Consider the following 26,109-nt stretch of genomic DNA (forward strand, 5'->3'; position numbering starts at 1 on the left):
TCTAACGGATATCAGCAACATGCTAGCTATCACTAACTGCCATATTCCACTAGGTGGCAATAAATGACCTTTGAATACTTTTTCCAACTAAAGTAACAAAACTCTTACGGCCAATTGATGACGTTCACACGGACTGTCGTACTTGGGTTGTCGCTTTAAATGTCGCTGCTTATTGATGTATTCAATAACATGCATCATAGCTGGCAAGATTTCAGATTGCTTATGTGTGACGTTTTCATAATTTCAGTGTAATTCAGAGTGACATTCAACGACTGAGTGACATTTTCTCGCGAGCAAAATCAAGAAATGATGATAAGGGAAACATAATCATCAGAAATGACACTCATTTGAGCAAGGAGAAACTCTAACGAGATATTAAAACTGCTTTAAACCACCAGAAATGGATGGACATTAATCTAGTAAAAAGCAGTAACTCACAGCTAATCCTCATAAAATACTGTTTTGCAAATATGCGTGGTTCATGTTCTTCTGTGAAAAATGTCACTAAACAAAACAGTGATCTTGCTTTAGCCCTCCATTATTCACCAGAGCTATCTTGACATTTTTATTTTACTAATTTCTACATAAATTGTAGATTTATGAGATACAGATATTTACAGAGGTTCAGGGAAAACTCTGAGACATATTACATTGTTAAAGGATATTTAATGTATGGCTGACTCACAAGTGGTCCAAGTCGAAGTATGACTGTAAGCGTTGTCCTAATGGTGTATACCGTTCTACTCATTTTAGAAATATAAGTGAGGTATTTTTACAAACTACAGAGGGCTGGCATGTTAATAGCAGTTGATTGCAAATGCCTATTAGGTGTAGTGCATTGAAGTGAAGCAGTTGATCTAAAATTATTTGTCAGAAAGGGGATTTAACAAGTGGATCTTATTGTGTAAATAATCACTCTTTTAATGGCATTCAATGTTTAATAAATTGCTCATCGCATTAAAGTCCACCGAGACATTACGTTTCTTACACACCTGAATGCCTTTAAAAAGAAAAAGAGCATACTATTTACTAAGTTTGGGTGATTTCACCGACATGTTTTATGTTCTCCATGGTAAGAAAGGTTACGTCCTTTAGTACTTACAGAGGTTATAGAAAATTGGGTCTAGATGTACCTCACATAATTCCTTCCAATATGAAAAGCGTGTAGCAAACTGTCACATTCACTGGATGATGTCATTGGTGATGTCATGAATGATGTTGCTGGACTTGGCCCTCTCTGCATGGTCATCCTCAAACTTTATGCCTTCACCTCTCCTCTTTTGCTGGATTAGTTTGGTTGTCCGTAGGACTCAATGCACTTTACCACTGCTATCCAGTGCTAAAGTACTTGTGCGCCCACCCAAAAACATGGTAAAATTTACTTACAACAGATTGGCATAATTAATTTACTTATAAGTCCCTAGTAAAGTGGTATACCATATACCAGGGCTAGTAAATTAAATGCTACTGGTGGGCCCGCAGTACTTGTAATGCCACCACTTAGGTAGCCCTTTTAAACACGTCTCAGGTCTGCCGCTGCAGCCTGTACGCAGTTTCATAATGCCAAAATAAACCTTTTGTCAAGAATAAAACTTATACTTTTAATACATATAAGTCAGCCCAAGGGTAGGCCCTATGCAAAAAACACATAGGACAGGTTGCATTGTATTTAAAAAGGTGTATATTTACTTTTAAGTTTTACATGTCCTGACAGTAAAAAGTTTATAAATGTGTTTTTCACTATTGTGAGACCTGCATCTCCCATAGGAGAACACTGGGTTATCATATTACATTTAATAAATTAGTACTTTTGTTTGAGAGCAAGTAGAAATGTCATGTTTGGTGTTTACTGAATTTTTATTTAAAACCTCTTTAATGGCAAAGTTGGACTTAAAGTCACAATTATGAAAATATAATTTTTAGGAAGTTGGCATTTTCTTGTCCTATTTAGTTCCTGTTCCCTGGGTCACATGACGAGGTGTGGTTGGCCGTTGTGTACTCCTCCCAGACAGTCATACAACAAAGGGATTAGGTGTTGGCAGGATGGGCCATCCTGAATGGATGGGAGGGGGCAGAGCTGTGCACAGCCCCACTTTCACTTCAGAGCAGCTCCCTCAGTCCACGAAGAACTTCATATTAGACTTCTGTGTAGGCATGGGTGTGAAATTCTGCTCTTGGATTTTGTTTCCTCGCTTGCCATTAAGTTGGCGAGTGAGGAAAATTTTATCCAGACCCCACCCCAGTGAGATTTCCCATTGAGAAACCTTCCGCTTGAGTAGAACATCTACTCAAGTGGGAGAAAGAAGCTGCATCCTTTTGAGCTGCCTATAATACCATTTGCGCAGGGCAAACACCGAGCGCTAAAAATAAGAGCAACCGGAATGACCTAATACACTCTGCCGCTTGCAGAACTCCACGTAGCGCTGAGGAGTTTTTTGTTCACGTCACAGAGTTCCGCATAGGAGAATCATGCAAAAATTTACAGTGAAACTCTTCAGCAGCTAGCACCTAACCTATTATCCCCAAGATTATCAAAAAGAGGGAAAATACCATAGGATGTGAATTTACCCTGTCCTATGCACACGCTGTTTTCTTATATCTCTACTTGTGATAGATATACAATAAGTGGTACAGTACAAATTTGTGAGATACAGTGGATCGAACTCTTTCAAATATTTGCAGTCGTTTGGTGTTCTTGTGTTCTTTTATTCAATGGATTGCCCAGCCAAAACATGTTCCGTCGTGGGGAATTGCCCTCTCGACTTCTTCAGGGCTGTCTAGTAAGAGACAAAGTTCTTCTCGTTTTCCCCACCGGTTCTGCTTCCGTCCCGGCTGACTATCGATTGCTTCTCAGTAATCTGCGCAGTTATCTCTTTGGTTTAGGAGTGATCTTTCCTGTGTGGTATACAAATAAGGGTAAATACAGGTTTCTTAGTGAGTCCGCTGAAGATCTCAGCCGGTTCACGAGTTCACATGTGACTTCCGGGTCACCTGTGAACTTGTGAAGTTTCTGAGATCTTCTGCGTACTCGCTAGGAAACCCTTATTGGGGCAACGGCTGGAAGCCATAATTATATGTGGAGAAAAAAAATATAGGGATAGGAGTCAACTACAGACGTGACAGACAAAAACCACACAGGAGAGATTACTGCTAAACCAAAGAGATAACTGTGCAGATTACTGAGAAGCGATCGATAGACAGCCGGGACGGAAGTAGCACCGGCAGGTAGAACAAGAAGAACTTTGTCTCTTACTAGACAGCCCTGAAGAATTCGAGTGGGCAATTCCCTACAACAAAACACGTGTTTCATCATGCTGACCACAGGACCTCTTTTTAAAGATCTCCCCATACTTGAGCTTTCATTATACAAACTCTAATCATTTTCACATTCCTCATTTCCCTTCGGCTCCCACACAAATCACATCCTGGTTTCTGTAATCCAGAAATCACATAGCATACTATTCTAGGTACAGCACTTTATGTCCTAGATCATGTTCTATAATAAACAGTTCCTGTATAAAGTGTTTCTGCTACCTGGAGTCAGGTCTGTGCTTTATAAAGTCCCTAAACCTTTCAATAAATACAAAGCTACAGATAAGCGAAATTCAAAATCTCCGACAGAAAAGTTACAGTCTAGAGCACCAAATGCAAAATACGGAAATCTCGAAGAAGAAACTCAATTCTACCCAAAAATATAGTTTTGTGTAGAATTTCAACCTTTCAAACAGCACCTTTTTCTTATAACTCGCTTTTCCGCTCCCTAATCACAAATAAACACTCACCTATAATCCCCAAAATAAATTTTATTAGCCAAACCTAAAACTTTCAGTGAAATAGACCTGTCTGTTGCCACTTATGTTATCAAGAAACAGAAGGGTGAACCATGAGGTGAGACTGTGGGCCCTATACCAAGAGTATCCAAGCCTCTACCACACCTGTAATAGCAGAGAACACATTCAACCTCATTTCAAAAACGTAAATGTAAGAGAAAGTTACAAATGCAAGCACTGCTTTAAAAACTAGAGAACCCCATAATAGGTCACTAAAAAGGACGACCATATAGCACAATTTGGCAAACTGAGAAGGATAAATGTGGACCTCAAAAGCAGTGCAAAAACACAAAAGAGAACTACTACAAGCATGTTTCCTGCTGTAAGACACAGGAATACAACGCAGAACATAGTATAAATGTTGCCAAAACAAATGTGGTATCCTTGACAATGAAGAAATTACATATCAATCAATATAAAAGTTATCCATATGCATAGAAGCAGACCCATGCATACAGCTTAAACTGCACTAAATCTAAGCCAGAAAAGATGCCAATTGCTTCTGACCCACGCCCACAAAGCCCTCCATGCCCAAAGACCTGCCTACATGAACCACTGCCTGCATTTCCACCGACTGCCCAGGAGTCTCCGCTCTGCACACCTCACCCTCATACCACACATCCGCCACTCCAGAGTAACTCCTTCTTTCACCTCACCGCCTAAGCCTGGAACGCTCTCCCTCTCCACCTCCGCACCGCACCCTCTCAGACCCACTTCAGGTAAGGAACTCAAGACATGGCTCTTTGACTGAGACCTGCAGCACTGGGCCTGGATACCCTTTCAGGTGATAAGCCACGCTTTACAAGTACAAGCTGATTGAATGATTATGAAATATCAAGTTATTTGAGCCATGCAGACAACAAACGTTGAGGGCAAAGGATAAATCAAACATTATTCAGGAAAGTAGTTATGTTGAGCATCATGATGTTCAGATTAAATTTGGCTAAAAGATGGTATAGTGACAGAATTAGAATATCAAGTTGCAATTTGTCTGTTTATTCATTAAGGGCAAAGTTGCTGGCAGTACTACACCTTTGTGCCAGTGGGTCTAGTTAGAGCAGGGAGGCCATGGCGAAACCCATTTAACAGCCACTGTCTTACCAAGCGACACCACAGCCACATCAAATACATGAAAGATAATCCCAGATTAAATTTAAATAAGGAAATAGTGCACGTGTAGGGGCAGTAAGCGAGCCAGAAGACCTGGGACACGCTTAAACTTTCGTAGCAACATGGCAGGTTTTAAGCATCCGATCCCGAATTATACTGGTTAAGCTCCATTTCCACTTTCAACACTACTGCATCACCCCACCTCATATGTAGCGGACGTGGCAGTTAAATTAGATAGTGTTAACCCGAGTCCACTAGCCTCACTATTAGAAAAACCTATTGTGCAACTCCCTGATAGATACTCTACAACGGCCTGTACTGTATAGTCCTGTGAGGTCATTCCATTGCAAACAGTTATGCAAACATAATATCAAATACTACCCACAATGCTCTTTGCGCGACCACCAGCTCTTGACAGTGAGCGCAGGAACCTAAAGCATTAACACAAGTCTGTAGATTGGAACTTGGCGGACCTTTATAAAAAGGGAACATTCCTAACATTTGCAGTTTAACAGCCCACCTAGCCCTAGCCCCTTAGATATATTATTATGTTTTCCATTGAAGGTTGCGTGGCCTCTGAGTCGAAGTCCTTACCGGCACTAGATACACTAATCACCAACACTTGCATTAAACATTTATAACACGTTTATACCAAGCAACGCTTGAGGGCCTGCTGGAAAAAGAGCAGTCAGCAAAGGTGGGCTGGGAGCCCAATTTGGGGATGGAATCCACCCGAAATTCTGCTGCACACAAGTAAGCAAAACCTCTTTCAGCTTAAGACTGAGGGTTATCCATTAAATATTTTTGCACCTGGCATATCACCCCAAAAAAACTCGGCATCACTTCAGTTTGAGCAGATTTCAACTGTCTATGGTGTGGGGAACTACCCACATCTGATGTGGTCTTGCCCGGGGGTGCTGGCCTATTGGAATGAGATAAATACCACACTGAAGCAAATGCTTTTTAGTGACATAGCACTGGTTCCCAGAGTGGCCCTGCTTGGCTGGATTGAGAAAATCACTACTACCCATAGAAAACTCAGCGCACTGGCATTACTGCTGGCCAAGCGTTTGGTAGCTTGCTACTGGGGGAGGGGGTCGCTTCCCAAACCTTAAACAATGGGTATAAGAAAAATTCTACTTTAATTATCAACTTGAACATTTTGCAGTTTCTCCTAACTCCCCTTGCCCCACCCCGCCAACCCCAGCGTCCCAACCAGAGATTTATGGGACCCATTTAAACTGTACCTAATCCAATCACAGACGGAAGAGGAGGCCATGCCTGAGATGCTGACCTGACTCCCCCCCCCCCTCTCTGGATGGAAGAGGCAAGGTGGGGGCAATGGACTGTTGTGGGGTGAGGTTGATGGGAAACACCCAGGGGCGCCCTATTGCAGCCATTACCACAGCATTTAGAATTCAACATTTGTTTGATTGAGGGACAGTGATAGGCTCAGTGGGGGCATGGTCCTGCGGGTGATAATAATATGTACCTGAGGGTTCACTGCTTTCCATTCCATTTCAATTGCTATAGCAGATTTGGCACTACGCTGCCAGTGAAATGATGTTTTTATGTTGTAGTTAGATATGATGTAGTTTATCATTATATGAAATATATATATATATTTAAAAAAAGGAAATAGTGGATATCATGGCCTAGTTTCTGAACTTCATGAGGCAACACAGCATAAACATGCAGATAATCTGTTTAATTGATTTCATCATCAAATATGTCTACGCCTTGTTCACAGGATCCGTGTAAGATGCCATAACACAGAGCAGCATGCTCGTCACGAAGACAGAACACCAACCCTCTAGAACGTTGCTGCTAGAATAGGCAAGCGATGACGTAACACACATTCAACAAGGACACCGATGACAAAGTGACGTGGAATGAAATGAGGTCAGCAATCTACGTAGGTATGATCTTGCACAGCTCACTTCTTCTCTGGTAACTCAAACCTATGATCATGGCTGAGATGGCTCTAAGTTGTCATCGGGAGAAAGGCACAAGGAAGGCTGCAAGGCCTCCACAACAGGGCACTGCCAAGTGCCACAGGGGAAGAGAGGGAAGTCAATATAGCATAAGACAGCAAGGAGTACAGAATTTCATATTAAAAAATATATTTTTGTCATTGTAGTTTTATTTTAGTATTTGGAGTAAGCGTTCAATGTACTTTGGTTCAGCATTTGGTTCACATTAGAGGAAAGGAAATAACCTTAACCAGCAAAACTAGGAATATGTTGCTTATCTAGAGCTAGGGGTAAAGACATACATGTGCATTTGAGCACATTTAAATACAGTAACATTTTGGGGCACAGAATGAACATAATGTGCAGTAGAAAACCAAGAGAGAGTGGGGGAATTTAGGAACTGCTCTTAAGAACAGTCTCTTAAACATATCCATGTTTGGCTAATATATCTACATTTTTTACAAAATTTCCCTTGGTAATTCTGTACCTCAGTGTACTAGAACGAAAACGTAGTACCCTCAAACTGGCTCCAACCAGCCCTATTGCACATCCTAGTCTGATAAACCGACTTGTACCATTTTTACTACTGTGTTTTTTAGTTCCACATGCAAATTCTTCCTCACCCAACAACTGAAAAACTATCATGGTTGAATTTAATTAAGGAAACAATAGTGCTAAAATAAGATGTGATTTCTTGATGTTTCGAAAGAGAATTTACAAGGGAATTTGCAAAATGTTGTCGTGCCATCCTCCATACCAGCGTCATGGACTTGTCCCACTGGCCTGCAGAAGAAACTGAAGACGTTATTTTTAGAGCTAAATCCAGGATTAACAAGGCGAGTGTGGCTAAAAAAGATTAATGTACAGTATGAGGCAGCCTCACTGATTGAGTCCATACTGCTACATTTGATTGGCATCTTTTTTCTGCTAATGGGCACACTTGGACAGAGACCAAAATTTAACCTCCATTACCTGCACAAAAGTCAGCACGGCTTTTTGTAGTAAACATTCAGCATAACAGAGCTCTGCATGCATTTCCTCTAGAAGAGAGAAGGGGAAGGGGGCAAAGAGTATATATATTAAAGAATGGACCAGATTTACATAGGCTACACACTATTTACCTACAATAGACATAGCCAGGTATATCTGCAGTGGAAACAAAGAATCATTATGGCCAACTACAGATAGTCTGAGAAAAGATACACAGAAGGTTTCTGTGTAATTAATAACACATACAACACAAGAGCACATGACTCCTCCCCTTAGGATCCACTGTATGTAAATACCTCACATGAATATTAATTGTAGGCATCCGAGTACAATCCAAGAATTGGCTCTTCCGAACCATTATGAAATGCCCATGATAGTGGATAACAACACACATTATGCCCCATCACACCGCTTTCCACAATTAAAAACCTTATTGTTTAAAATGGTCCAAGTCTCAAACACATTAGCTACAGTGACACAATGCATTAGAAAGGCAAAGAAACAGGAAAGGCTAAAACAATCACTACCTATGCTGTGGGAAAGCATAGAGACAAGAAAGGACCAACAGTAATGCTCCCATCTGCCTCTGGACTGATAACACCTACTGTAATGCTAAGGGCTGAAAGACAACTTTGTAACTAGTGCCAAGTTAAGGTCCTTCAAAGTAGACACTAATTGTTTAACCAGCACCCAAACAAAGACTGCCTACATCAGGAGGGTTTTCTTTCTGTGTTAGTGTACAAGTGTAAGCTGTTTTGCATGAATGTGACAATGGCTATGAACCTCACTCCTGAGTAAGGGAAAAGAGCTTAATGCTTCACACAAAGTCAACTCATTTTGTCTTGATGTGGTTACTCATAGCTTCCAGCTTTGGAAATCTTGTGACTTGAGCACTTCCCGGTGGTGTATCAAATAAGGGAACTTTATCAGTCCCTCTGCACCTGCACCTACCTAGCATAATCAATAGGATGAAGGGAGGGTGTGGGCGCAATTATGTTCTAGGACCTCAGAATAAATGTGAGTTGGCAGGATGTAACACTACCAATCCAACACCTAGAACTCATGTGTAATCATCTGGCATTACTCCCCCAAACAGCAGTGTTTGTGGCAACACAACAGGGCAAATGATGAGGGGATCACCTCTAACATCACCAAGCACATAACAAATTGCATCGCTTTCTACATCACATGATCAGATATGATAAAATATGGTACCCCTGACCCGCAGATGCTAAATAGAGGACCCACACACTCAAAGGGCACCACACATGTGACTATGTCCTATAAGAACTGGGCATAGGCTAGGGTAGCATCCGCCTCTGTACACTATATGTAGGTCACAGCCTATCTCTGGGGCTTGCGAACATAAGGGGATCCACAAATACTCTATTATAGGTGCTTTCAAAAATGAGCTGATGAACAGTCCACATATTACAAAATAAGCATGACAGTATTTGATCATTCATTGATGTGTTAAGAGCAATGAGGGAAGTAGGATACACATTCAGAGAGCCCAGGTGCTAACTGAAGCACTTTTAATCTGAAAGATGCTATATTTAAAACATTTCTTTTATTGAACATTAGTCATGAAAAATACAGAAATTACCTAAAACATGCTTCGCGACACAGCTGAAAGATTGTGATATTCTAAGCTGAAGCACTTACTGCAATGTAAATGTCCCACCATTACATATCCCCCACCTATGCATGGAGTAAAACAAAAGTGGTGGAGGTAAAGCCAGAGCAAGGGGCTAATGGCATGAAATTAAGTGAGGAGTCCACTTTGCACTCCTTAACATATACAAACCCCCCATTCACCTACTGAAACACAGTTTTTGCCACTTCTGGAAGCTAGGTGAGAGCATTCCACAATACTATTTCAAGTCACAGCTCTCTGTCTCCTCAATCTCTGGCAGGACATTCAACTGGTTTGGATGTTGCCCCACTGTTCTTAAAAAGCTTTGGTCACCACCACGAGCAGAAACAAATGGTCTTTGCCTGGTTGTAAAAGCCTTATGCAATGCACATACGAAGGCTAAAAGATGTAACCACAGCTTCATTTGTGCTGGTGATTGGGACCAGTACTCATATTTGGGGATCGGGACTTGCAGTTCAACATCAGACTTTGACTCCACACATGAGAGAGAGGGAAGAGAGAGTCAGGTGACACGAAAAAGGGAGGAAGCAGGGATGAAAAAGAACCCATAAGACCGAGACAAAGTGACATGACACGTAGGAAGATAGAAGAAAAGGTGCAAATTGGAATCATGAGGGTGCATATAAGTTCAGTAGTCCAGTTATTTCGAAAAACCTTCAGTGGACTCCTAAGAACAACTTTGAGCCCCTTGACCGGTGTATTTATTTTACAAATTGTCCCTTCGACAGGGGAAGGCTTCATCCAATGTAAAAGTACACTTTATGGCCAATGAATAACTATCAGAGCAAGCATGGTACAACTAATGATAAATCCCAATTTTTAAAAAAAACTTTTGTAGATGAGGAAGCTCCTGATCAGTCCATTCAAGCAAACGATGCAATATGCTTCCAAAGAGAATAAGGACCATCAATAGCCTTCAGAAATTCAGAGACCCAATACAGACCTTTTTTTCCCACAGTCAGGACTTAAGTGAACCTCAGGCTATAATCTTGACTGGGTTGTATACGCAGCAAGAAAAAAAAAACTCTTGCAACTCCAAGCCTCAGTTGCTCCTGCACGGTGCTGCACCAAGGCAGGAGCATGCTCTCTGGGCCTCACATGACACCAAAATCCAACACCAAAGATGACAGTTCTCCCATCCTGGCACAATATATTGAAAAACTGTTGACTTTAAAGTCTGAAAAGTAGTTTAGGTTCTCGGCAAGAGGTATTAAAGTGCCATAGAAACACTTCAATATTTGAGAATTTTCACCCAAATGGCAATTGCCAACCAAACAACCCCCAAATTAAATGACAACTTAATATTGTACTCCCCATGATTCCCCTACAGTTTCCTCACACCAAAACAACTTCAACTTTGTTAAGTGTTGCTCAATTTTGTCTTAAGATATTCAAGAAGTGGGACTGCTTGTGCAGTTCCTAAAGAAGGCTTGGGCCTCAACCTTGATAAAGTGAGAACATTTCCACTGCACTAATTCACAAATCAAAGAAACAAATATAGGTTGCGAACCAGTATTTTGCATCATGGTGGCTGCATCACAGAGGAGAGAAGAGCTCAATTCAGACTCATAGTAATTGTTACAACATCTTCTATCGCAGTACTGACAGCCTTTTCCTCTCTTCAAGGCAGCGCATAACTTGCTCTTCACGCTAATATTCGGGCTACTGGGCATTAATCAACCCTTTATTATGAGGAGTCACCAAACAATAGGACTCCGCGTCCAGGTCGCCTCTGCTTGCACGACAGTGTGCCTCGTCTCAGTTGTTGCGAATGAGTGATATACTATTAAATGCCCATTCATCCCTAGCTCTGGTTATCTCATTTTCACATGGTCGGAGGAACAATGCATGGGTGCCATGAACATCATCTAAATCAGCCCCACTGTAGACAACGCAGAGGAGAGCACGGTACCTCCTCATTGAAAAGTCATCAAGGCTTCATATTCACGCATCCTTTTGACTGTGGATTGTGAATAGTGTTTTGATGACAGCCATTGACTAGTTGTTGCTCAGTAGTGCTCGACATGCAAACGTAAAAGAGGAAAATTAGCAGGTTTGAAATCAACAATGCAAACGTTAGTTCCAGTCAGCATTTGGCTCACTGGACTAAATGCAGTCAATCTATGGAGCTGTATTTGAGATATGGCTACATATTTTGGTGCCAGTGGGACTACACAACCTTTCTTCAATTAAAAATCGTTGAAAGGAGTACCATTGGATGAGGTGCTTGTAATTCAATTAACAAGGGCAAAACACCCTCTGGGCTGAACATGTGTTCTTTTAACGCTCCAGGTATGCTATATACATTGCTGTGTGATGGTTGTGGAATGTCATGGAATGGTCTGGCTGGGACGCGTGATGTTCCCATGAAGGGAGAATTCTTAGGTGGCTGTTGGCGTTGGGCGGTTGAGGTGACAGGAGGAATAAACCTAGTGTAACTACCTTAAGGAGTGTGGGTCTCCTTTTCAGTGGCGATGAGCTGCTGTCATGTTCAATGCATCCCTCTGTGGATATTGCTCGGTGTGGGGCCACCAGTGCACTTCTGACATGGTGCAGTGAAAGGGCAAGAAACATTAAGCTGTGTGCCATCCATGCTGTTGAGTGCTGTGGCAAAATTCTGAAGTACTTGAGAGGTAGGCCGGCGAGCAGGACCATCAGAGGCAATTGTTTTGGGAAAGGGAGCACATCCTTGGTGTCCATCTTATGTGTTTAGGATGAGATTGTGCTTTCAGATGTAGAACAGGCCCGGCGCACCGTCGACCACACACCTTGTGTGTACAACGTGGCGGCCATTTTTGGAGGTTGGGAAACTTACTATTGCTCGGAATCGGAACGGCGACGTCTGGCATTGTTTAGCCTGCATAGGTTTTCAGTGACAGGCATACCTGAGCATATTTACATTAACCAATTGTATGGGCTGCATAAGTTGTAGGTGACAGGCACACATGGCCATTTATATTTGATTATGCTCCCATACGGATAAACTCGTTATTTTGTCAACAGTTTCTGTTAATAATGTTTGTTTTAGACACACTTTTGGATATAGGAGAAAACTGTATTGGGGTTTGAGAGTGAGTTCTACAAAGACATTCTATTTGCTATAAGGGTTTGGGCATAATCACCCATGTCACCTTATGAAGAGAATAATGGCACCTTCACAATTTCTTACAGTGCTTGGTACTTCTCCATTAAATTGGCAACAGTAGAAGGAGACTTTTGAGGCATATTTGGAGGCAAATGATGGTGAAACTTTTATAAAAAAGAAAACAAAAAAAACACACTTTTGATATATAATTTAGATTCTGAAGGGAGAAGCATTTTGAAGACCTTGCCCTTGGAGGTTGTCAATGTTCATACTGATGGAGGGATAGAAAGGGATTGCGTGTCTGCAATGGATGAGTATGCATCCATCATCAAAACATACGATAAGAGATTCGGCTCTAAAAAAAACACTGTTACAACGGGCTCAGGTCCCTGGTAAATCAATTGAGGATTCTGATTCCGCATTGAAAATTGTCGCAGCAGCATACAACTACAGGGAATTTAGAGATAAAATTATTTGTGATCCACTCATTGAGGGAACGAATAAGAAGATGCCAGAAAAACCAGTATTCAATGAGGACCCAGAGTTAGAAACGGTTTTGACATTGGCATGAAGTGTTGGGCATTCATAATTGTGCATGAGAGGGATGAATGACAGTGCCAGATCGAGTTAGGTTAAACACATTTCCAAACAATATGCCAAGTAACCAACTAGAATTGTGAATGCTAAAGTTCCACAAAATTCTAAAATGGTTTCTGCCAAAAGTATTGAGGAAATTAATGAAATACTGTGTTTAGGAGTGGAAGTAAATCACATCTAGGAAATGCTACAGTTAAGTTTGTTTAAAATGTGGGAAATAAGGGCATTTTGCATGAGTGTGTAAAGCCAATCCAGGACTAAAACCTTGCTCTTCGCTTTGGCTTGGTCTATAGAGGAGTGCGTATTATTTCAGATGAGGATAACAATAATGTTGTGCTGATGTTATCTGCTTCTGAACATGAACGGGATGGTGATGTGAAGATCACTTCCATGGTTAGTTTGGGAAAAAGGCACATCGTGTGAAATTGCAGTGAACAACAAGTTTATTATATATATATATATATATATATATATATATATATATATATATATATATATATATATATATATATAGTGGATTCTGGGCTCCTTTCACGTTAATCAATGAGGAAGATTTTCGGAAATAATATTCAATTGCACAAATCTAGTACCACAATTTATGCATATGCAGGTAAAAGGATAGAGGTGGTGGGGAAATGTGATGCCAAGATTGAATTTGAAGGTAAATCCACTGTTGGATCAATAAATATGGTCAAAGATGGTTTCAATTTGTTGGGATGGAAGGACACGAAATCTGTAGCTCACAAGGTATGTAAAGTGCAGTTGAGTTTATGGAGTGAATTGAAAATGGAACTGGAAAGGTTATGTGATATGGGAGTTATTGAGTCAATTGAAGGGTCATAGTTTTGTAGCAAAGGCTGACAAATCACTGAGACTGTTTATTTGAGAGATTAGAATGTGAATATATGGATTGATAACCAACCCTTGCCCAATATTAACGAGAGGCTAGCAACTTTAGGAGGGGCTGTGTTTTTCACTTCCTTTGATATGTCTGCAGCTTATCACCAAATTGAGCTATATTTTGATTCTAGACATCTCACACATTTGCGATGCCAGAAGGGGCATATTTTTATATTTGCACACCTTTTGGATTAGCATAAGTGGTATATTAATAATTGCTTAAGAACGCTGTGGGGTTACTTACACCCAGGACGGCATTTTGGTATTTGGCAAAAGTGAGACTGAACATGACTGCAGATTGAGAAAGGTGTTGGAAATCATCAAGTCAAGTGGTATGACTTTAAGGAAGGAAAAGTGCAATTTTTTCTGAAACACTATGTATCTAGCAAGGCTGTTAAACTAAAGGTTAAAATTATAGAAGCTGTTCGGAATGCGAGAAGACCAAGCGCCAAAGATCAGCTTTGCTCATTTTTAGGTTTAGTAGACTACCATGCCACATTTGTGATTAATTTTACTGATACAATGGCATGTTTGCACAAACTTTTTAAAGAAGAATTTGGAGTTTGTCTGGAACAATGAATGTGTTGTGAATTTTGAATCAATCAAAATAAGATTGTGCATGCACGACCTCTCAAAGCTTTTGATACTAATGATATGAACATTATTTCTACTGAAGCAAGCGATATTGGATTAGGTGCTGTAGAAAGAATGGGCGATGGTAGTGAGGAAATCATTGTGTTTGCTTCAATAACATTGAGGGATGATGAGGATATGCATTCTATTATCAAAAAAGAAGCGCTTGGTTTGTGGTGGGGTGTCCAATATCTCAAAAGGTCTTGAGTGGGGTCGTTAAGTTCAGTACTAGGGGTGGAGGAAGAGCTACCCCCAGCACTGCCAAGTGGAAATACAGACTGCAAGCATTTCATTACATGCTAGAATATGTGGCGAGTACCAAGAATTTTGTGACTGATTGTTTGTCCAGATTACCTGTGAGAGAGAGTCGACACACACATGAAATGGAGGATGAATTAGAAATGGCATGTGCAGTGAGCTCAACTGGCGGTGCCGTGAATGGGTATTCGGCAGAACAAGGGTGATTGAGGTCATTTTGTGATGACAAGGGTGTTCAGGAAGTAGTAAAGTTTATTACCCGTGGTTGGCCTGATAACAAAAATACTTCTGAAACATTAATTCCTTACAAGAGAGTTTCTGATGAGAATCTGGTTGTACGCACACAAATATTTTGGATTTAGCTAATGAGGGCCATATTGGTGTGCATGCCATGAAGCGTAGAGTAAGAAACTATTTTGGTGGGCAAGAGTAGATGTAGCCATAGAATGATATGTTTGTCATTGTTGTGCAGGCATTCTCAGTTATAAGTCACAAGTGACATGTCCTTCTCCAGTCAATCCCATTGTAGTCAATAATTTGCCTTGGGTGGCACGTCAAAGTTTGGCCTTGTTCTAGCTGATTATTTGCCCAAGTGGCCGGAGGTGAAATTTGTAGAGTCTATAAATTCCAATGGCACTCACTCACGAAACAAAAATTGTCATATGAGGTTTTCATCTAGGAGGATAAATCTTTCCCAGTTTAAGGATTATGCCATGTCCTAGGAGTGGCATCTTCCACCTGAGTTCTCCTAACAATATCAATATCAATATATATATATATATATATATATATATATATATATATATATATATATATATATATATATATATATATATGTATATATATATATATATATATATATATCACACGAAAAAAAGGAACTGTCTGCACTCTCTACGGTACCCCATGTAATTAAACTTTCACTCCGGCCATACCCGAGAGTGCGAACATTTATTTTTTCGTGTGCGATTGACTAGACGGCTTGCTCCGTCGTTATTCCGCTCCACTTGCCTCGGGCCCTTTGATCTTAGCAGGAGCATCCTTGTACAGCATATATATATATGCTGTATATTTGGCTATTTTTTTCTCCACTGTCGATTCTATGTAATGCAGTCCTATAGTGATGTTTGTACGAAGTGCACCCTCTTTTCTTTGGAGTAGTTTAATACTTACACTGTAGCCGGTTTTTCATTATTAAGGAAAGTCAAGTTATTACTATTGTTTGGTTATTCGTTTTGTAAGTATATTCCTTAGATACGTGGATTATTCTTTCCATCATTGTTTGTGAAGGGGGTGTGGAATGTCATGGAATTGTGGGGCTGGGCTACATGATGTTCCCTGCGAGAAACACTGTGATGTTCTCTGTATGGCATGCTTTTGAGGGGAGACTTCTTTGGTGGCAGTCGCTGCTGTGTGGTTGAGGTGACAAGAGGAATAAAGCTGGTGTACCTACCTTTTGGAGAGTGCAACTGCTTTTATTAATGTCAATTTCAATTTATTCTAATACCCTTAAGTTAAACATGTCTGAAGTTTCATATATAACTATATAGGGCCCGATTCGGATCTCGCTGAGAAGGGCTCCGAACGGGATCCATAGCGAGCGAGTCCGATTCGTAGCCCAGGTTTCCGAACGACCCGTACCGCTGTACATGTGAACAAGTACAATGTGAATATCGCCTCGTGCTCCAAGCGACTCGTACCCATCAGTAAAGCCCTCTGGACGACTACAACATGGTAGACTCGTGCAGCACAAAGGGTCCGATTTCCGATCGACCAAGTATGATGCACGCATCGATCAGCTGGATCGAGTCGGTGCTTTGACTCAAAAAAGCTCCGGGAAGCATACTTCAGGGGGCCGTAGCAGGCCCCCCTTAACCCAGGGCCCTCCAAATCGGTCACGGGAGGTGCCCATGGGGACCCCTGATCCAAGCATGTACAGTGTGGCGAGCACCATGGATGCTCACCACAGGGTGTATGCTTTTCCCCACCCACACATTCTCTGCAATGGGAGCCTGTGTAGGCGTCGGTACGCAGGCTCCCATAGACTTCAATGGAAGTCTGAGCGAATCGAGTCCATATCCCTACGGAAGCATCGTACTGGCTCACTTGGACGCCCGTGGCACGTTTTGTCCGGAAAGCCCTTCGGATTCGAGCAGTACGGAGGGCTTTCCTGAGGGGATCGGAATCCGGCCCATAATGTTCAAAATGTATTCAATGCACATTATCGAATTTATTGAGTGGATTTATTCATCTGACTCTAATGGCTACAAGAATGTTTTACCAGGAAACTGCTGTGCATATATATATATTTACACAAGTACTTTGTCCTACACTGGGGTAGAGTTATCTACAATATTGAAAAGGTAAAAAAGAAAAAGAATCAAATAGAGGACAACTAGTTCCCAATAATAAGAGAAACACTATATTCGGTTACTATTGGATAGTAGTTTATCCATTGCCTTGCTCTTCTCTATATATGCATTTCTTTTATTTGTTTACTACGTGGTTTTGTACCCAGGGGGCAGAACCTACAGGGCTTCCGAGTGTCAAAGGGGCATCAGATTGAAGACAAGGAAATCAGAATACGATAAGTTATTAAGTCTTAAGGATAATGAAGAACTGTATGAAAGTGGAAATAGTAAGAACAAAAAGGATAATTTATGGCAAATATCAACATGAGTGGAAACAAAAAAGCAAAGTGATAGGAGATTCAGTAGCTCTATGAAGAGCAGGTTATGAATGATGCTCAGATCACGGAATAGCTCATACCACGGAATAGCCAAATGGAGTGCAGGAGAACAGATTTAATGCCAGGCGGTAATCAAGAGGGCTTGGGGACACCTAGAAAGGTGTGCCTGGGAAGCTATGCTGAAATCTGAATGCAGTCTTAAAATATTTTAGAACTAGCCCATTAATACACCGAATTCAAAACATTGTATTAGTTTTAGGGGATACAAAAAAAATAAGGGGGAGGTAATAGGGAGGGGTACTGGACAATCCTAATGAGGAAAATGCTTGTGGTACATGAGCACATCCAGAACACCTCCACCAGACTCATCGTGAACATCCCCCACCGCAGCCACATCACCTGTCACCTGAGTGACCGCCACTGGCTCCCAGTCAAAGAAAGAATCGCCTTCAAGCTCCTCACACATTCCTACAAAGCCCTCCACAATGCCAGACCTGCATACCGCAACCCTTGCCTCTCCTTCTACACACCCACGAGACACCTCTGCTCCATCCAGCTGGCCCTTGCCACCATCCCACAGATACACAAAACCTCAGCTGAAGGAAGATCCATCTCCTGCCTCTTTGCTTAGACCTGGAACACCCTGTCTCCACGCCTCAGGCAATCACCGCCACTGCCTCAATTCAGGAAGGACCTCAAGACTTGATTCTGACTGAACCGTAGTGACTTCGACGGACCAGCAGCGCCCCCCACAGCGCCTTGAGACCCTTGCAGATGAGTAGTCACACTGTACAAGCACCCTGATTGATTGATTGAATGCGTACATTTAAGAGTAAAACAAAATATAATCAGCTGATTACAGATGTAAATCACATTTGTATGTTCGAAATTATTAATGGAGGTGAACCTCAGGGGAGAAGGTTGGGTATGGGCGGAGGTCGGGGGGAGGGAGAAGGATGACTTAAGAGGCCCCAGAGAGAGAAGGATAGTAAAAGGAGAGCGAGATGCCTAGGGTATATTACTGGGAGTAATATGACGGCAGACATTTGTTGCTTAACGCCTAAAAGTGAGAGCGGGTTTGAGTTAGCGCCAACGTTGGGGATGAGGGAGTGTTGTAATCTGAAGGGGATTTTATTTTTGCATATATACATCTAGTCTATTCCATCGTTTCTGAGATGTCTGGCAATTTAGTTGTTGTCTGCGCTTCTCATGAAGCAGACCCACGCCCACCATGTGTGCTATGAGAGGTTTTCAAATGATTTCCATAGTATGTTTTTTATTCCTATCGTTAGTAGGAGGTCCATGAGACATGTCTGATTGGTTTAGTTTCAAGGTGGTAAAATGCAACCAGGGCCCTAAGGTAACTGGAAATGCAAGGAGATCTCAGCGTTGAAGATTGCAATTATGGTTTTCTGAATCTCGTTTCAGAAATGGTAGAGCTTTACACAATGGAATAACCTATGGATAAGGGTTCCTGTTGAGTTTTGGCAGTTCCTGCAAATGTATGAGTTTAGAAGCCCTATTCTGGAGAGTTCCTCAGGGGTCCGGTGTGGTCTATGTAGTATCCAGTATTTACATTATGAAAGAGTGGGAGAGATTTTGTTTGCGAGGCCATATGTCCAGATCTTTTCCCATTTGACATCATTTAGGGTTGAGAGAGTGGGATTACGTACGGACTGATTCAATTTAGATTGGATTTCGGATGTGATTCTTCTGTTGGAATTGGAGGAGTGCAGGAAGTTATGAATTGTGGGTGCTACATTGGGCATTTTGGATAATTTAAAAAAGAAGGGGGAGCAGGTTGGAAGTGTGTTGAATAGGATTCTTTTTCATCACAACATTTAATTTAAGGAAGTTGTAGAATTCAATGTTTCCACGGTTGTGAGAGTTCTTTAACTTTTCAAACATTTTACAGTATGTTGATGGGCAAGGTCTTTGAGGAATAAGATATTGTTTGATGACCAAGATGTCCATGATGGGGATGTACCTTTGACTTTAATTTTCACGTTGCTCCATAGGGAAGTGTGGTCTGAGTTTTGGACTTTATGCGGGAGAATTTTATCCAGTGATCTAAGAGCTGATATAGTCTCCTTGAGAATAATCTGGGAGTGTTTTAGTGGGACTGTTTTCAAAGTTAACAGTGAAATTAAAGCATATCGTTTTGCCAGTGATTCTTCAATGTGAACCAATAGCGGTGTAACTTGAGTTTCAGGATGTATCTACCCAGTGGCTTGTTTGATTAGAAAGGCAAGTTAGTATTTAAAAAAACTGGGGATGTGGAGGCCTTCAAAGCCTTTATTTACTTTTAGTTTCTTGAGGACCATTCTACTGTTTTTCCTTTTTCAAAGAAAATCGGAAACCATGACATTGATGTTATTAAAGCAGTTGTTCGATAGTTGTATGGAAAGCATGGACGTGATAAAGTTTATTTGTTACAATCATCATTTACTGCACTCCGCACGACCTCCACATGTCATACATTTTGACGACTAGGCTGAGAGTATCTCTTTGGTTATCTTAAGGAGGAACTCTTCATTTATTTTCTTTGTGTCTTCTAGGGTACTTATAAAGTATAGATCTATGTATACAATCTGCGAGGATTGCCAGTGTAGTTTGGTATATTTCACAATGGACGAAAGAGTTATGTTATTCAGAGGAAAAACATTGTTTTTTTCAAGGTTTAGGAAGAAGCCTGAGGCCAGCACCTAGGAACTGATTTCAGAAAAGATTGCCAGGATGGCACCTTCGTCCTCTTGTGAAAATATAAGTACGTCGTCAGCATAGATGAAGACTTTGTAGGGAGTGTTCCCAATAGATAGGTCTTTTATAAGTGCCTTTGTTCTGATGGAGACATGGAGAGGTTCTATGACTAAGAGATAGAGAAGGGGAGAAGGGAGACAGCCTCGTCTAATTCCTTGTGATTTTATAAGTTTTCTCAAAGTGAATGAAAAGGGACTCCAATTGAGGAATTAGTTAGTTTTGAAAGGTTTTATAAATGCTTGCTGAAAAGTCATCCGGCCCTGGTGCCTTACTAGGTTTAAGGAAGTGTATCGCTTTCGTAAACTGAATGGGAAAAGGGTTGGTTGAGGGAAATGTAGTCAGGGTGAGAGAAAACTAGGAGCTGGATGTTCTCCAAGTATTTCTCATTCCCCTGCTGTTGAGATTTTGTCAGGATTACAGGCGTCATTATAGAATTCTCAAAAAAACCTTAACTATTTCTAGTGGGTCTTTATCAGTTGTTTAGAATTTGTTTCTAATAGATGGGATATAGTTTTGTCTCTCTTTAAATTTTAAGTAATTCCCTCGGACTTTGCCTGCCTTGTTGGATTCTTTAAAGTTTTTCATTTTGTTGTGTTGCACCCAGGTGTGCGCCCTGCTCTTTAACAGCTTGTTATACTCATAGTTTAGTCTTTTAAGTTGTTGTAAGAGTTCCTGTTTTATATTAACTGAGAATTCCTTTTCTGATTGTTTAATTGATTCTTCTAACTTCACATTCTGTTCGCCATATCCAAATTTCTAATGGCAGTATGGCTAATCAGAAAGAAAAAAGCCCTCTAAACCATGGATACTGTATGACACTTCCTATTCCTCGCTGGACGAGATGAGAATTTTATGTAATGTATTTTCTTAAAATGTATTTTAAATGTATGTATTGTGTTTAGTATTGTATCTTTTATGGTCTATATGGCCGAAATAAAGAACTTTTGGATTGGATTGGATTCTTCTAACTTGTTGATGTGTTTGTTCATGCACTTATTTATATTAGACATGATATTATTGAGGTCACTTCTGATGGTGGCCTTCATGGCATCCCATTTGGTTTCCTTAAGAGATTTCACTGGTGTAGTTCTCATGGATGAAATTATCAATAAATCTTTTTATTTGATCAACAAGCGATTGGTCTTCAAGGACTTTTTTGTTGAATCTCCATTGATTCTGGTTAGGGGGGCTGTGACCAATTTGGAAGTCCACAGAGATGCAGGCGTGATCTGAAATTAGTATTGGCTCAAACGTTGGAGGTGGAGGCAGCCAGGGTTAGTACACTGTTTTTCAGAATATAGTCTATTCTTGACCACGTGTTGTGTGGGTGTGAGTAGAATGTGAATTTGCTTCCTGTTGAATTGTGGTAGCGCCAAATGTCATTCAGGCAGTGTGTTTTACATAGGTTCCTCATTTGTTTATGTGATTTACTGGGTCTGTATTTTCATGTGGAATTTCTTTTTAGTGCAGCATCCCAAGGGAGGTTAAAGTCTCCTTCTTTGGTAACATAAAAAGAAGTGTGATTTGTTTTACTTTGGTGATTAGTCATCTGCCGTCATTTTCATGGGTGTATTCCACAACTTCAATATAAACTTTTTTAGTCATAAGAGTGATGACCCCACTTTTCTTCTTATTGGCAGGGGAGGCGTAGAAACTATGTATTACTTGCTATCGCAGGGAGTTGCATTCTTTGTGTCCCAATGTTATTCTTGCAAAATAATTATCTCACCCTTAAGTTTAGCGCAGTAATCCAGGACTTCCCTGCATTTTACTGGGGGTTAATACAGTTTGTGCTGCGGGAGAGTATTTTAAGTGAGTAATTATTCATGGTTCCTGGTTGGGGCTAAAAGGATCCGAGCCAGCACATGGTGAGCATGGTAGTAGGTCAGATAAGGTAAGTAGTGATTTCAAATAGTTACTGGCATGCAGACATGTGAAGTATGATGGCCACCTCTTATCACTAAGATCACATATAGTGTTGAGCTCATGGTTTACTATAGTATAGGGGTCGTGACGGATGGTGGAGTGCTAAGGTGGTAATTGGGTGGCGTGTGAGCCAGTCACTGCTGTGGGAAGTTTGATGTTTAGGATTGTGATATCTTCAGGAAGAGAGAATAGTTTATGGGCAAGGAGAGGGAGATCAAAAAAGGAATAACGGAAGGGGATAGGAAGAAAGGAAAACCCTTTGACCCACACATAACCCACCCACTGAGTACCTTCCGTGAGATGGGAGTAGGTAGATGTTCCCCGGGATCCGGCCGCTGAGGATAGGGGAGAGAGAACAGGGAGAGCAGCAGTCACCGCGAGGAGAGAACAGATAAAAACATTAACTTGTCTCTTATGCATTCTTAAGCTTTCATCATTAAACATAATATTATCTAAACTGCAGTGTCGTAGAATATCTCTATTGAGATACATACGATAACAGAAAGTAACCTTAACCTGTCTCTAGAGCATTCATCTATAAGACAATATTTGCCTTAGCCGCAATATCAGAACGTGGATTTATGATGACAGATCAAACATAAACATTTAAAATAAACTACTAATGTCATTGACTAGTACTAAAGTCACTGGCTGTACAGGTAAGGTCTAAACAACTAATGAAGACATGGAGCCATATTACGTTTCAATTTTAGTAGTTATAGCCATGCGAAAAAAATCTAGCATTGTCAGATTCCTTTGTACAGACTGTTACAATAGGGTTAGTGAAGAGATTACACATTCATCATAAACCTATATTGTCTAAACCACAGTAAAATAACTGTATTGAGTTGCATAAGATAACAGATAGAACCTTAACTTGTCTCTAGTGGATTTACCTACAAGATATTATTTGTCATAACTGCAATATAGATGCGATGATAGATTAAACATAAACTTCTAATATCAAAGGCTGTACATGTAAGGTATAAAGTTCTAATGATCTAAACATGTATTGACGAAATAGAGCCATATTAGCTGTCCATTTTAGTAGTTATATCCATGCAAATAGAATTCAGCAGTGTCAGATTCTTGGGTATAAGCCGTTACAACATGGTTAGTGAAGAGATTAAGTGGGGTGAAGCAACAAGTCAGTAGTGGATAGAAATTAAGGTGATATAGATTAGTGTGCTAATTGGAAGACTCTAGTTAGTTAGTCATTAGTCATTGTAGAAATATAAAAGAAATACAACTAGTCTATCCAACTCCCAAGTTAACTTAAATCATTTAGAGTTACCCCCAGCGGTAACACCATACATAGTAATACTTGCTAATGCTCCAAGACTGAGGGCCGATGAAAATGAACCTTGGAACTCTCAGAGAAACATGGAGCTGCATTGGCCCGGGGAAAAAACAAGGTCACTGGAGCAACTCGTCATGGAATTCAAAATGGCTAGAAGAGTGAGTTGGCTGGATAGAGACTACAAGAACTTCTTAGGGGATTGTATAGTCTTAACTTTTAAAACCACACAACTAGTGGAGACTATCCTCTGGAGAGCAGGAAATAAAAATATAACGTTCTGTGGCATTAATGTTTTACCCCTAGGCTACCTTTACCAACCTACTCTGAATAGGGGCCTGAGAAACCATAGAATGGAAACCTACGAAAATAACTATCATACATATAGCAGCCGTGAAAAATCGGCTTTACCTTTTCCCTACTTTAGAATGAGATTGATTGACTAAACAGCATAGGTACAAACAACTCCCTTAGCGAGACACATGATCTACTCACCCCAGCAGCAGCTGAGCTCAGGTTGAATTCAGAAACTGGTTGTAATCAGGAAAAGGGTTTAACTGTTATCTAGGACGATAGTGTTAGACCGGTCAGATTTGGATGGTCTCCACTTATTTTTGTCCCTTTCTGCTTACCATAATTATTTTTTTTCACCAACCCTTTTTATGTGGCCTTAGGTCTCCGGGTGCCCCACCACTGCTAATCAGTGCTGAGGTACAGGAACGCCTTCCTAAAACGGTGGGTAGAGTGAGTTCCTAAGATGGACGCCTGTTAAAAATTACCTCAGAGCTCTGGCCCATAGGTTTACATTAGAGGGTTCCAGAACGTTCCAGTCCACTCTAGTGACCTGGGCCTAGGCTATAAAAGTGAGGACACTGGGCGGCCATTTTGTCTTGACTGGGCTGGCTGGAGTGCAGACTACAGAGTAGGGGGATTGTGTCCCAGGATGATCTGATTGCTCTTAGGGGCTGAAAGTTAGCTGTGGGAGCTGCCCTCCTTCCTGCTGATCTGGCCCTGCGGTGAAAAGAGAGAGAGAACACCATTCCCGTGTGGCCATCTGACAAAATGGACTAAACTACTCAAACAACTGGTGAGAGTGACCTGGGCCCTGCCCTGGAAACCTTTGAGGGTGGTGCTGCTGGTTGGTATGGCAACGTGGAACCAGGAACTTTGATCGATATCCCTGAAGTAAAGCGGGGTCTTAAAACTTGCCCCGACTGGCTGTTCTGCCTTATTGGAAAAATGCTTTACTGGCCAATGTTACATGTCGCCAATTCTGTCCCCGGCTGTAACTGGCGGAGCTCACTTACACCCCCCCGCTCTCTATGCGCTTTTTGAGCCACAGAGCAGCCGAGGTCATGTGGCCGAGCGATTCCTGCGCAAGGCGTGAGGTGAAGCAGAGCAGCGCTGGCTCGGGGAGAGACTCGGGGCAGGGTCGCTTAGCAACCGGACTCCCGCCCAGTGCATTGCCTCTCCTCGTCGAGTCGGAGTTCTTCACTGAGGCGGATGCAGGCGTGGTTCGTCAGAGAAGCCAAGCTGACCTGCTGTTGACTCCCTGGAGGAATGGGAGAGAGTGCGGAGGAAGGCCTGACAGCTGCGAGGCCTCAGGGGAGTTCGCCACACGGTCCGGTTACGGTCCCTGCCCCGCTTCGGGTAGAGTGCCAAGACCCGAGCAGGAGGTAGGGGGGAAGACCAGACCACCAGGCTTGATCCCCAGTAGATCTAAATAAGGTGCCGGTCGGGCGCAAAGGTAATTGGAAACCCCACAGCGGAGGGTGGGGAGGAAAAGAGAGAAGGTGTGCAGGGAGAGGATTTTTCAAGGAACAGGGGTGTGTCAGGAACTAGGCCCCAGAAGAAATACACAGGCTGTTCATACCGTGACTAACCTGACCAGTAGGAGTGGATTCCAGACCTTAACCCCCCTTGGAAATAGATCCTTCTAAAGTATATTTCCTGCGCAGATCTGTTATGGTATTAGACAATGCACCTACTTGACCAGATGAATGACAACTAGTTACAAGTGAACTATATAAAGTATACTACCTGCTGCAGTGCAATCTGAATGTATTTAAAATTCTGTTGCTTCATCTGCCATAAGGGACATGATGTATTGACCAGTTATTGTACTTAATCTTTAAAAGGAGTGTCCAGGACCTAACTTATTGAGTATTGAAACCCTCATTCGTCTAACACAATATAAAGAGAAAAAGCTACTCTATTTTCTATTTAACGAAAACGGTGTGGTGTCATTTTTTTTATGGGTCTGCACTGGGGTGTTGTAGTGTGTGTGATGCAAGCACGTCACATTTGCCTTCCAGATTTAGCCTTTCCACCCAGTGCCATGCTACCCTAAGTGTGCCGGAGGTTCCGGTTCCAACATATAGATCGCCTGGTATTATATCTATAA

General features: G+C 41.5%; 1 protein-coding gene across 2 annotated transcripts in view; it reads right to left on the reverse strand.

The window, feature by feature from the left end:
- LOC147663441 (tetratricopeptide repeat protein 39B-like) overlaps positions 1–26,109 on the reverse strand; it is a 325,459-nt gene that overhangs the window by 60,585 nt on the left and 238,765 nt on the right. For both annotated transcript variants that reach the window (XM_086950451.1, XM_086950452.1), the window contains exon 5: positions 7,886–7,953. In XM_086950451.1, the coding sequence (XP_086806577.1) occupies positions 7,886–7,953 (68 nt within the window). The remainder of the gene's footprint in view (positions 1–7,885; positions 7,954–26,109) is intronic.

Source organism: Lissotriton vulgaris, unplaced genomic scaffold (genome assembly GCF_964263255.1).
Source record: "Lissotriton vulgaris unplaced genomic scaffold, aLisVul1.2 SCAFFOLD_2539, whole genome shotgun sequence".
NCBI classification, from domain to species: domain Eukaryota; kingdom Metazoa; phylum Chordata; class Amphibia; order Caudata; family Salamandridae; genus Lissotriton; species Lissotriton vulgaris.